This window comes from Pseudophryne corroboree, chromosome 6, assembly GCF_028390025.1.
Source record: "Pseudophryne corroboree isolate aPseCor3 chromosome 6, aPseCor3.hap2, whole genome shotgun sequence".
Classification (NCBI taxonomy): domain Eukaryota; kingdom Metazoa; phylum Chordata; class Amphibia; order Anura; family Myobatrachidae; genus Pseudophryne; species Pseudophryne corroboree.
Genome location: NC_086449.1, coordinates 387,490,745 through 387,504,462, shown reverse-complemented (window position 1 = coordinate 387,504,462; position 13,718 = coordinate 387,490,745). Strand labels below are relative to the sequence as shown.

At 48.0% G+C, this 13,718-nt stretch overlaps 1 protein-coding gene across 1 annotated transcript in view; it reads right to left on the bottom strand.

Moving 5' to 3' along the window:
• Positions 1-13,718, bottom strand: part of PODXL (podocalyxin like) — a 201,388-nt gene that overhangs the window by 8,283 nt on the left and 179,387 nt on the right. Inside the window, exons 6-7 of the mRNA XM_063926767.1 lie at positions 4,743-4,795; positions 2,764-2,925 (exon numbers count right to left, since the gene is read on the bottom strand). Of these exons, the coding sequence (XP_063782837.1) occupies positions 2,764-2,925; positions 4,743-4,795 (215 nt within the window). The remainder of the gene's footprint in view (positions 1-2,763; positions 2,926-4,742; positions 4,796-13,718) is intronic.

Below are 13,718 nucleotides of genomic sequence, written 5' to 3'. Positions count from 1 at the left end.
GCATTGGTTATTCAATCAATGGTAAGGGACATCCTAAAGCCGCCCCGGATATCGGTACATCTGTGCATTCGCCTCCCGGGAAAGATGGTAGCCTCTTACGAGGCACTGCAGTACGGAAGGTTTCACGCAAGGTCCTTCCAGCTGGATCTGCTGGACAAATGGTCCGGCTTGCATCTACACATGCACCATAGGATACATCTGTTTCCAAAAGCCAGGATTCAGGGTTCAAAATTGGATTCTGCTAACCACAGATGCAAGCCTCAGAGGTTGGGGAGCAGTCACCCAGAGGGAACACTTCCAAGGAAAATGGTCAAGTCAGGAAACCATTCTTCCGATCAACGTTCTGGAACTAAGGGCCATATACAATGCCCTTCTGCAGGCATCTCAACTTCTTCACAATTGAGCCATCCAGGTTCAGTCAAACAATGTGATGGCGGTGACGTACATAAACCGACAGGGCGGAACGAAGAGCAGAGCAACAATGTCAGAGGTGACCAGGATCATCCTCTGGGCAGAGAGACACGTGGTGGCGCTGTCCGCGATCTTCATTCCGGGCCTGGACAACTGGGAAGCAGACTTCCTCAGCAGACACGACCTCCACCCAGGAGAGTGGGGCCTTCACCCGGAGGTGTTTGGGTGCTTAACTCGTAGGTGAGGGACTCCTCAGATCGACATGATGGCCTCTCGTCTCAACAAGAAGCTCCAGCGGTATTGCTCCAGGTCAAGAGATCCACTGGCAGTGGCGGTTGACGCTCTGGTGACTCCGTGGGTCTATCAGATGGTGTATGTCTTTCCCCCACTTCCACTGATCCCAAGAATTCTCAAAAGGATAAAAAGGGAAAGGGTTCAAGCAATTTTCATTGCTCCGGATTGGCCAAGAAGGGCTTGGTACACAGATCTACTGGAACTGCTTCTTGAGGATCCGTGGCCTCTACCTCTTCGGGAGGATCTTCTGTAACAGGGGCCATTCGTCTATCAAGACTTACCGTGGCTACATTTGATGGCATGGAAGTTGAGTGTCTAATTCTAGCCCGGTAAGGTATTCCGGACAGGGTAATTCCTACCTTGATCCAAGCCAGAAAAGGGGTAACGTCTAAACATTACCACCGGATTTGGAGAAAATACGTCTCTTGGTGTGAAATCAGGAAATTTCCTGCAGTGGAATTTCAGCTGGGTCGTTTTCTGCTTTTTCTGCAGTCTGGTGTGGATGTGGGCCTACGCCTGGGATCCGTAAATGGTCCAGATTTCGGCCTTATCCATTTTCTTCCATAAACAGTTGGCCTCCCTTCTGGAGGTTCAGACGTTCTTGAAAGGTGTTCTGCACATCCAGCCACTTTTTGTGCCGCCCACGGCACCTTGGGATCTCAACGTGGTGTTGTAGTTTCTACAATCTGAATGGTTGATGTAAAGTTTCTTACGTGGAAGACCATCGCACTGTTGGCCTTGGCTTCGGCAAGACGTGTGTCAGATTTGGGGGCGTTGTCTCATAAGAGTCCTTATTTTATGAAGATAGAGCTGAACTCAGAACTCGTCAGCAGTTTCTTCCAAAGGTGGTGTCTGCGTTTCATATCAACCAGCCTATTGTGGTTCTGGTGCTAACTGACACCTCTTCTACTTCAAAGTCCCTGGATGTTGTGCGGGCTTTGAAGATCTATGTCAACCGGACAGCGCGTCGCAGAAAATCCGACTTGCTGTTTGTGTTTTATGATCCCAAGAAAATTGTGTGTCCTGCTTCGAAGTAGTCTATTGCTCGTTGGATCAGGCTTACTATCCAGCATGCTTACTCTACGGCAGGTTTGCCAGTGCCTAAATCTGTTCTTGCCCACTCTACTTGGTCATTGGGTTCTTCCTGGGTGGCTGCCCGGGGGTGTCTCGGCCTTACAGCTCTGCCGTGCAGCCACTTGGTCTGGTTCGAACATGTTTGCTAAGTTCTACAAGTTCGATACTTTGGCCTCTGAGGACCTTCAGTTTGGTCAATCAGTTTTGCAGGAACCTCAGCACTCTCCAACCCTGTTTGGAAGCTTTGGTACATCCCCATGGTACTAATATGGACCCCAGTATCCTCTAGGAAGTAAGAGAAAATAGCATTTTAATTACCTATTGGTAAATCCTTTTCTCATAGTCCGTAGAGGATACTGGGTGCCTGCCCAGTGCTTTGTGTTTCCTGCATGGTTACTTGGTTAAGTATTGTTGTTGGTTCAGCTGTTGCTGTTCCTGTTGGGTTAACATTTTCTTCTTGTTGTGTGTGCTGGTTCGAATCTCACCACTATCCTTTCTGAATCCTTCTCTGAAGATATGTCCATCTCCTCGGGAACAGTGTCTAGATTGAGTCTGGTAGGAGGGGCATAGAGGGAGGAGCCAGTGCACACTATTGATTTCTTAAAGTGCCCATGGCTCCTAATGGACCTGTCTATACCCCATGGTACTAATGTGGACCCCAGTATCCTCTACGGACTACGAGAAAAGGATTTACCGGTGTGTAATTAAAACCCTATTTTCTGGTTTGTAAGTATGATATGCTGTAGTTAATTAAAAGTATGTTTTAAGAAATAAATTAAACAGACATGATCTGAGAGCTACAAGAATTCAATTCTAACTGAACAATACGAAGCTACATTGTTGGCATTTTCTTGTTTTTGCACACTCTTCAAATTACATAGGAATATCGGAAACATACTGTATGTCTTCTACAATAGGAACCTTGCAGAAGCTTAGTACTTCTGAGACTGATAATTACACAAATTCTATAGAAGTCCATTTTACCTGCTCTCTCTTCCAGGTTTGCCTCTGGTGCCAACACCCATAAATAGCAGCAATGATCAGCAGAACCACAGCTAGGCTGACAATGGCGCTTATCAGGGGAATGCTCACCACGTCTTCGTCTAAGCTGTTTGAGTTCTCGTATGAAAACAATGGGTAGTTATCCTGAAAATGAAATGGTCAAGATACATTCTGTTAAATGCAAGGATAGAATGAACATAGCAGACCCTATTGTGTAAAATGTTCTAGCGAAAATGCTTGCTATACAAGTTATTAGCCAAGCTGTTTGAGAGGCCTTATTTACTAAAGACAAAGGCTTCTATTTACTAAGCCTTGGATGGAGATAAAGTACCAGCCAATCGGCTCCTGTCATTTTTCAAACACAGTCTGTGGCATAGCAGTTAGGACCCGATTGGCTGGTACTTTACCTCCAGCGACTTTATCTCCATCCAATGCTTAGTAAATTGACCCCTAAATTTAGCATTCTAAAAGGTTATTGTACCAATTTGTATTTAAACATGAAAATATCCAAGTTTTATAGCCCAATTAGCGCTCCCCTCATATGAAAAATGCAGGATAACAGTATATACTTATTCAAACACTCACTAAACCAATGACATACTACAGTGTAGAGTCTGGTATTCTCTATTACAGATGTATCTTCATACATCCAGTCTCAATATACCATGCAGCGCGATATGGCAGACGTGAGTGAGCTGCCAGGTCCCATGTTTTTTAAGTTGTTTGCAGGGACAGAATTTGCGAGAAAGCTCTGTCCCTGCGAATCCTCTGAGTATATACCTTGAGTATGTGACTGCACATGTGCTGCGGGAGTTTCACAGCATCAGTTGACTGGGGTCAGAGAGAGGAGGAGCTGGAAACTGATCCAGGTAAGCTTTATTTTATTATTTTTACTTTTTATTTTCTTCAGTGAGTAGCCTGTGTTGTATTTAGAGACACAAGGCTGATCAGAAATAGGGGAACTGGAGGGAAGCCCTAATAATGCTATCCGATGATGGCGTTATTATCACAGGGCTCCCATCCGCTATTTTTTTACTATTTAATATTAGTGCATTTGGGCAGATCACATTTGTCATTATAAGTATGGGAAATTGATTTGATTACTAAAAAAAAATATGCAAACTTAAGGGTATGGAGAAGAATTTAGTGAATTCTTCAATGGCCCTTTCATTTTTGTGATACTAAAATAATGTGAATAGGCTGCAGGAAGAGAATCTTCCCACAGTTACCTCCATATTTCTCTGCTTCCCTGCACCCTTTCCCATTGTCTACCGTGCTGCCGATCAGTCAGCACATCAGGCCCCTCCTCCCAGTGGCTGCAGACATTGGGGGTCATTCCGAGTTGATCGCTAGCTGCATTCGGTCGCTGTGCAGCGATGAGACAAAAAAAAACGGCAATTCTGCGCATGCGGCGCAATGCGCACACGCGACATACTTTTACAACGGCCGATGTAGTTTCACACAGGGTCTAGTGAAACTTTTCAGTCACACTGCAGACCGCAGAGTGATTGACATGAAGTGGGCGTTTCTGGGTGTCAACTGACCGTTTTCAGGGAGTGTTCAAAAAAACGCAGGCGTGCCAGAAAAAACAGAGGCGTGGCTGGGTGAACGCAGGGCGTGTTTGTGATGTCAAAACAGGAACTGAATAGTCTGAAGTCATCGCAAGCACTGAGTAGGTATTGAGCTACTCTAAAACTACAAAAAAAAATCTCTGCCGCCGCTGTGCGATCCTTTCGTTTGCACTTCTGCTAAGCTAAAATACACTCCCAGTGGGAGGCGGCATAGTGTTTGCATGGCTGCTAAAAACTGTTAGCGAGCGAACAACTCGGAATGACCACCATTAGCAGCTGCTGGGGAAATGTAAATCCATGTAAATTAAACCCCCCCTCCTTCATTAAACAATGTAGATTTACTGCACATTCAGAAAAATATCACAGAAAAATGTTAGGAAAATATTTTACCTTTTTTTTAATACTTTTTACTTGTTCATATAATTCTTTTGGATCCAGGCGATCTGAAAAACAATCAAACACAATTTGGTTATACTGTATGTTGTAATTATAGTGTCAGATGTGTTGGTGATCTCAACAGCAGTTGAAATATACTGTATGTATAGCAAATCTAGTGAGCAAAACATAGTAGATCATATTGCCGTTCAATAAATAACTACAATCAGTAATTATTCCAATTTGGCTATACATGTTACCACACTATTATTCAATAAAATAAACCTCTCTGTTTTTTCCTCTCTTTATTAAAACAAATGATTAAAAAAAATGTCTTGGTTTGATATAGGAGTAATAAGGCCGGTATTTTCCGAACAGAAATGGTTGCGCCCATAACTACTGACAACCTTTACAAACCTATGTATAAGTTTGACAGCTCATCAGAACTGAAAATATTCTAATCCTTAGGGGGGGGGGGGGGGGGGATTTATTTCTACAAGTGGCAGACTTGCTGTCTGTAAACTCCATCGAAGGATATTGCTCCAGCCTTCATGAAAAGTATTGACAATTTTTCATTCCTGGAATTATGCCGCTGGCATCCCGAAATGTATCGAAATAATCCCAACCTCCACCGGGAGTCCTCATTGGTAAGCTGCAGGTGAAGTTAGGGTTAGGCTGCGGGGGCGGGGTTTGAAATGTTAGGTTTAGGCTGCTGGGAGGAGAAGGGTTAGAGTTAGGCTGCGGGGAAGGGATGGTTAGGCCATGGCTGCTGGGATAGGGGGTTGAGTTTAGGCACCACCAGGGGGGGGGTACGGTTACGGTTAGGCTGCAGGGAGGGGGGTTTGCGTGTAGGCACCACCAGGGAAGCTACGGTTAGGCTGCAGGAAGGGAGGGGGGGGGGGGGGGGGGATTAAGCTTACTTACCCGACTCCTGTTGGGATTCTCTGCTTCAGGATGCCGGTGTCGGTCATATGACCGCCGGTATCCCATTTACCGGGGAATCGTATGTATTCCAGAAAGACACATGCAAATGCAGATCTACATGCAATGCAGATATGTAGGAAAGAAACATGCAAATTATCTTATACCGATTTTTCACTGCTGCTAAAACCGTCCCGTGATAACCTGGGACACAGCTCAGTGGAGAAGGGTTAGTCCAGGTCCAATGACCCGGGAAACCTACCCGGATAGCTTGCAGTGTTGTTCCCAGGAAGGATCCGGATTAAGGGACAGTGTAAACGGGTAAGCCAGGTCATCAAACCCGACTCCCATTTACAGCAAGGAGAGGACTACGGGGGCGGAGTTTCACAGCAGCAAAGACTCCAGACGGCTACTGCACTGGTGTACAGTGTAAATGGCTCCAACCCAGGAATAATCCGTGACGTGCGGTGAGGTAAATGGCTGGGGAGGCACTGGCGAATATCAAAGACAGATTTACATATATATGAACCCAATAGCAGAGCATGTCGGGGAGGGCTGCACTATGCTGTGTAGACTGTGCAGACTACTGGCATATGTCATAAGGGATTCATCCCTTAGCGCAAGTGACTGCCATTGCTAGGCACAGTACACACTGGCCAGAGTCACTTACAGTACAGTACATTATATAGTGGGCAGCAACTCTGGCACGCAGTCAGGCAGCCAGTGACATTGGGCCTAATTCAGATCTGATCGCAGCAGCAAAATTTTTCTCTAATGGGCAAAACCATACGCAGTGCAGGTGGGGCAGATGTAACATGTGCAGAGAGATATAGATTTGGGTGGGGTGTGTTCAAATTGAAATCTAAATTGCAGTGTAGAAATAAAGCAGCCAGTATTTACCCTGCACAGAAACAATATAACCCACCCAAATCTAACTCTCTTTGCACATGTTACATCTGCCCCACCTGCAGTGCACATGGGACCTCATTCTGACCTGGTCACACGCAGGCGGATTTTTGCACTGCTGTGACCAGGTAATCACCGCCTACAGGGGAGGGGGTTAGGGCTGTGTAGGGGAGCGATCGCTTGTGCAGAGAGCTGCACACACAAAAAGTTTGTGCAGTCTCTGCACAGCTCAAGACTTACTCAGCCGCTGCGATAAATCTTCTTGGAGCTGACGTTAGGATCCCTCCCTGCAAACGGCCGGACACACCTGCATTTTCTTCGTCACTCCCCAAAAACGGTGAGTTGATACCCCCAGACGGCCTCTTCCTGTCAATCTTCTTGCATTAGCCGCTGCTAACGCTTTCTTCGTTCTTGTCGTAGCTGCCGTCGCCGGGCAGCAAATCGCCTGCTCATTGCGGCTGGCACGCATGCGCTGTTGATACCCCATCGCACGGCTGCAAAAAACTGCAGCGTGCGATCGGGTCGGAATGACCCACATGGTTTTGCCCATTAGAGAAAAATGTTGCTTTTGTGATCAGGTCTGAATTAGGCCCCTTGTCACTGTACCATACACTATAAGTAGGCTTTGTGTCCAGTTTCTTATGGAACACTTGTATTTTTTTTTGGGGGGGGGGGGGTTCTGTACATTTTGCTAATCAATGCCATATTAGTTATTAATAAAACCCTGCAAAAAGGGAAAGAGAAGCTCTGCCTCTGTAATACTCCTTTCACGCTGCACAAATTACCCAGTATATTGCCGGGTTGACATGAGTTTAGGTGTGGTGTGAAAGGGCTATATTCCGATTTCCCGCGTCGCATGGCCTGGTATTTCAACCCGGAAATAAAGCAGGGTTATTCCCGGGTCAGGTGCACAGTGTGAACGGGATGCCGGGCCGATGTGATCCGGGATTAGTTCACACTATAGGGATAGGCGGCACTTGGGATATAATCTGATCTCCAAGCACCGCCTCTGCACACGTCACCAACCCGGGTTGGTGCCGTCAGTCTGAAAGGGGTCATGTGACCTGCTTTAGCGATGTGAAAGTGGTATGAGTCTTGCAGCAGCACCATGTCAGTGCAGGGGGAAGGTGGCTGAGCTTTCTTCCTGGCAGAGACCTGTGCCTTCTTCAACACACACACACACACACACACACACACACACACACACACACACACTCTCTCTCTCTCTCTCTCTCTCTCTCTCTCTCTCTCTCAATCATTAAGGAAAAAAATAAGATTTTACTTACCGGTAAATCTATTTCTCGTAGTCCGTAGTGGATGCTGGGGACTCCGTAAGGACCATGGGGAATAGACGGGCTCCGCAGGAGACTGGGCACTCTAAAGAAAGATTTAGTACTATCTGGTGTGCACTGGCTCCTCCAGACCTCAGTTAAGGAAACTGTGCCCGGAAGAGCAGACATTATAAGGAAAGGATTTTGGAATCTCGGGTAAGACTCATACCAGCCACACCAATCACACCGTATAACTTGTGATACACTTATCCAGTCAACAGTATGAACAACAACAGGGCATCAACAATGGATGCCAACATAACATAACCCATTATTAAGCAATAACTATGTACACGTATTGCAGAAAGTCCGCACTTGGGACGGGCGCCCAGCATCCACTACGGACTACGAGAAATAGATTTACCGGTAAGTATAATCTTATTTTCTCTGACGTCCTAGTGGATGCTGGGGACTCTGTAAGGACCATGGGGATTATACCAAAGCTCCCAAACGGGCGGGAGAGTGCGGATGACTCTGCAGCACCGAATGGGCAAACTCAAGGTCGTCCTCAGCCAGGGTATCAAACTTGTAGAATTTTGCAAATGTGTTTGAACCCGACCAAGTAGCAGCTCGGCAAAGCTGTAATGCCGAGACCCCTCGGGTAGCCGCCCAAGAAGAGCCCATCTTCCTTGTGGAATGGGCTTTCACTGATTTTGGATGCGGCAATCCAGCCGCAGAATGAGCCTGCTGAATCGTGTTACAGATCCAGCGGGCAACGGTTTGCTTTGAAGCAGGAGCACCCAACTTGTTGGGGGCATATAGGATAAAACAGCGAGTCAGTTTTCCTGATTCCAGCCGTTCGGGCTACATAAATCTTCAAAGCCCTGACTACATCTAGTAACCTGGAATCCTCCAAGTCACGAGTAGCCGCAGGCACTACAATAGGTTGGTTCAAATGAAAAGATGACACCACCTTTGGCAGAAATTGGGGACGAGTCCGCAATTCTGCCCTGTCCATATGAAAAACCAGATAGGGGCTTTTACATGACAAAGCCGCCAATTCTGACACACGCCTAGCCGAAGCTAATGCCAATAGCATGACCACCTTCCACGTGAGATACTTTAGCTCCACGGTCTTAAGTGGTTCAAACCAGTGGGATTTTAGGAAACCCAACACCACGTTGAGATCCCAAGGTGCCACTGGTGGCACAAAAGGGGGTTGAATATGTAGCACTCCCTTAACAAACGTCTGAACTTCAGGAAGAGACGCCAGTTCTTTCTGAAAGAAAATGGATAGGGCCGAAATCTGGACCTTTATGGATCCCAACTTCAAGCCCATAGTCACTCCAGACTGTAGAAAGTGCAGAAATCTGCCCAGTTGGAATTCCTCTGTAGTGGCCTTCCTGGCCTCACACCAAGCAACATATTTTCGCCATATGCAGTGATAATGCTTTGCCGTCAAACGCAGCCGTGGTAAGTCTTGGAACAGGCAGGGCCCCTGTTGCAACAGGTCCTGTCTGAGAGGCAGAGGCCATGGGTCCTCTGTGAGCATTTCTTGCAATTCCGGGTACCAAGGCCTTCTTGGCCAATCCGGAACAATGAGTATTGTTCTCACTCCTCTTCTTCTTACGATTCTCAGTACCTTGGGTATGAGAGGAAGAGGAGGGAACACATAGACCGACTGGAACACCCACGGTGTTACCAGGCGTCCACAGCTATCGCCTGAGGGTCTCTTGACCTGGCGCAATACCGTTGCAGCTTTTTGTTGAGACGGGACGCCATCATGTCTACCTGTGGCAGTTCCCATCGATTTGCAATCTGAATGAAGACTTCGTGATGAAGTCCCCGCTCTCCCGGGTGAAGGTCGAGCCTGCTGAGGAAGTCTGCTTCCCAGTTGTCCACTCCCGGAATGAACACTGCTGACAGTGCTTGTACGTGATTCTCCGCCCACCGAAGAATCCTGGTGGCCTCCGCCATCGCGACTCTGCTTCTTGTGCCGCCCCGGCGGTTTACATGAGCCACCGCGGTGATGTTGTCTGACTGAATCAGCACCGGTTGGTTGCGAAGCAGGGGCTCCGCTTGACTCAGGGCGTTGAATATGGCCCTTAGTTCCAGGATATTTATGTGCAGACAAGTTTCCTGACTTGACCACAACCCTTGGAAGTTTCTACCCTGAGTGACTGCCCCCCACCCTCGGAGGCTCGCATCCGTGGTCACCAGGACCCAGTCCTGTATGCCGAATCTGCGGCCCTCGAGAAGGTGAGCACTCTGTAGCCACCACAGAAGAGACACCCTGGCCCTGGGGGACAGGGTGATCAGCCGATGCATCTGAAGATGCGATCCGGACCATTTGTCCAACAGATCCCATTGAAAGATCCTCGCATGGAACCTGCCGAAGGGAATGGCTTCGTACGATGCCACCATCTTTCCCAGGACTCGCGTGCAGTGATGCACCGTCACCTGTTTCGGTTTTAAGAGGTCTCTGACTAGAGTCACAAGCTCTTGAGCCTTCTCCGTTGGGAGAAACACCTTCTTCTGGTCTGTGTCCAGAATCATGCCCAGAAAGGGCAGACGCGTCGTAGGAATCAGCTGCGACTTCGGGATATTCAGAATCCAGCCATGCTGTTGCAACACTTCCTGTGAGTGCGCTACGCTGATCTGCAACTGCTCCCTCGACCTCGCCTTTATGAGGAGATCGTCCAAGTATGGGATAACTGTGACTCCTTGCTTTCTCAGGATCACCATCATTTCTGCCATTACCTTGGTAAATATTCTCGGTGCCGTGGACAGGCCAAACGGCAACGTCTGGAATTGGTAATGACAGTCCTGTACCACAAATCTGAGGTACTCCTGATGAGGCGGATAAATGGGGACATGCAAGTAAGCATCCTTGATGTCCAGAGACACCATAAAATCCCCCTCTTCCAGGCTTGCAATGACCGCTCTGAGCGATTCCATCTTGAACTTGAATCTTTTCAGATAAATGTTCAGGGACTTTAAATTTAATATAGGTCTGACGAACTGTCCGGTTTCGGTACCACAAACATTGTGGAATAGTATCCCTTCCCCTGTTGACGAAGGGGAACCTTTACCACCACCTGCTGGGGGAAGCTGGCAGGGCCGATTTTAGGTAACGTTGAGGGGGCATCACCTCGAATTCCAGCTTGTATCCCTGAGACACAATCTGTATAGCCCAGGGATCCACCTGTGAGCGAACCCACTGGTGGCTGAAATGTCGGAGACGCGCCCCCACCGCTCCTGGCTCCACCCGTGGAGCCCCAGCGTCATGCGGTGGATTTAGTGGAAGCCGGGGAGGACTTCTGTTCCTGGGAACTAGCTGTAAGGTGCAGCTTTTTTCCTCTGCCCCTGCCTCTAGCAAGAAAGGAAGCACCTCTGACCTTCTTGCTTCTTTGTGCGCGAAAGGACTGCATTTGGTAATACGGTGCTTTCTTCGGTTGTGAGGGAATATATGGCAAAAAGTTTGACTTCCCAGCAGTAGCTGTGGAAACCAGGTCTGAGAGACCGTCCCCAAACAATTCCTCACCCTTGTAAGGTAACACCTCCATGTGTTTTTTGGAGTCGGCATCGCCTGTCCACTGCCGAGTCCACAGGACCCTCCTGGCAGAAAATGACATTGCATTAATTCTAGAGCCCAGTAGGCAAATGTCCCTCTGGGCATCCCTCATATATAGGACAGTGTCTTTTATATGCCCCAAGGTCAGCATAATGGTATCCATTTCCTCAGACAGATTATCTGTCCACACTGCTACAGCACTACACATCCACGCCGACGCAATTAGAGTCCCAGTAGAGTCCCTGAATGTGTATAAACAGATTTCAGGATACTTTCCTGCTTTCTATCTGCAGGATCCTTTAGGGTGGCCGTATCCTGCGACGGCAGGGCCACCTTCTTAGATAAGCGTGTCAGAGCTTTATCTACCCTAGGGGAGGATTCCCAGCACACCCTGTCCTCTGGCGGGAAAGGGTACGCCATAAGTAACCTTTTGGAAATTAGGACTTTCTTATCCGGGGAATCCAACGCTCTTTCACATAACTCATTTAACTCATGTGAAGGGGGAAAAGTCACCTCTTGCTTTTACTCCCCATACATATAAACCCTCTTGTCAGGGACAGGGTTTACCTCTGATATGTGTAAAATATCCTTCATCGCTATAATCATGTAACGTATAGCTTTTGTGATTTTTTGTTGCAATTTTGCATCCACGTCATCGACACTGGAGTCAGAATCCGTGTTGACATCTGTGTCAACCATTTTGGATAGTGGGCGCTTTTGAGACCCTGAGGGCCTCTGCGCTGTAGGATCAGGCATGGGTTGAGACCCTGACTGGCCCGAGGTATCAGCTTTATCCAACCTTTTATGTAAGGAGTTTACATTATCATTTAACACCTTCCACATATCCATCCAATCAGGTGTCGGCACCGTCGGCGGCGACACGTCAGTCAACTGCACTTGCTCTGCCTCCACATAGCCCTCTTTGTCAAACATGTCGACACGCGTACCGACACACCACACACACACAGGGGAAGCTCTAAATGAGGACAGGACCCCCACAAGGCCTTTTGGAGAGACAGAGAGAGAGTCTGCCAGCACACACCCCAGCGCTATATAACCCAGGGATTACACAGTAACTTAGTGTTTACCCAGTAGCTGCTGTATTATGATTTATGCGCCTAAATTTATGTGCCCCCCTCTCTTTTTTTACCCTTCTACCGTGATTCTGCAGGGGAGAGCCTGGGGAGCTTCCTCTCAGCGGAGCTGTGGAAGGAAAATGGCGCTGGTGAGTGCTGAGGAAGAAGGCCCCGCCCCCTCAGCGGCGGGCTTCTGTCCCGCGATTTTTAGTAAAATAAATGGCGGGGGCTCATACATATTACAGTGTGCCACTGTCTATATGCAGCATTCGCCAGGAGGTAACAATTGCTGCCCAGGGCGCCCCCCCCCCCCCCCCCCCCCTGCGCCCTGCACCCTACAGTGACCGGAGTGTGTGGGTTAGTGTGGGCGCAATGGCGCACTACTGCAGTGCTGTGCGCTACCTCATGTGAAGACAGGAGTCTTCTGCCGCCGATTTCGATGTCTTCTCCGCTTCTGCCAGCTTCTGTCTTCTGGCTCTGCGAGGGGGACGGCGGCGCGGCTCCGGGAACGGACGACAAGGTCAGGTCCTGTGTTCGATCCCTCTGGAGCTAATGGTGTCCAGTAGCCTAAGAAGCGCAACCTAGCCGCAGTCAGTAGGTTTGCTTCTCTCCCCTCAGTCCCTCGTAGCAGAGAGTCTGTTGCCAGCAGAAGCTCTCTGAAAATAAAAAACCTAACTAAAATACTTTCTTATTAGCAAGCTCAGGAGAGCTCACTAAAAGCACCCAGCTCTGTCCGGGCACAGATTCTAACTGAGGTCTGGAGGAGGGGCATAGAGGGAGGAGCCAGTGCACACCAGATAGTACTAAATCTTTCTTTAGAGTACCCAGTCTCCTGCGGAGCCCGCTATCCCCCATGGTCCTTACGGAGTCCCCAGCATCCACTAGGATGTCAGAGAAATAAAAATATAGACTGCTGTTAATGTATACATTCTTACATAAGACAGTAAAGTGGACAGTACTGTGTCATATGCCACTAGAGAAGTACCTCCATACATAACATAAGACCAAATTGGAAACGTGTCACATAAAATCTTGCCATGTAAGAGTGTGCATGGGCAGTCAAATAACACTTGGACCTTTTTAATAGACTGTTTCTTTAAAGAAACCTCTTCCCCCTCAGCAGTAGTACAGTGGTCAGCTATATGTTTGCTGGGGCCAGTTAATGATAGCTTTCCCACACTATGGTGCCCTCAACATTAAACCTTGCTGGATGATATGGTGATAAAAGAGTTGGGGATCAGGC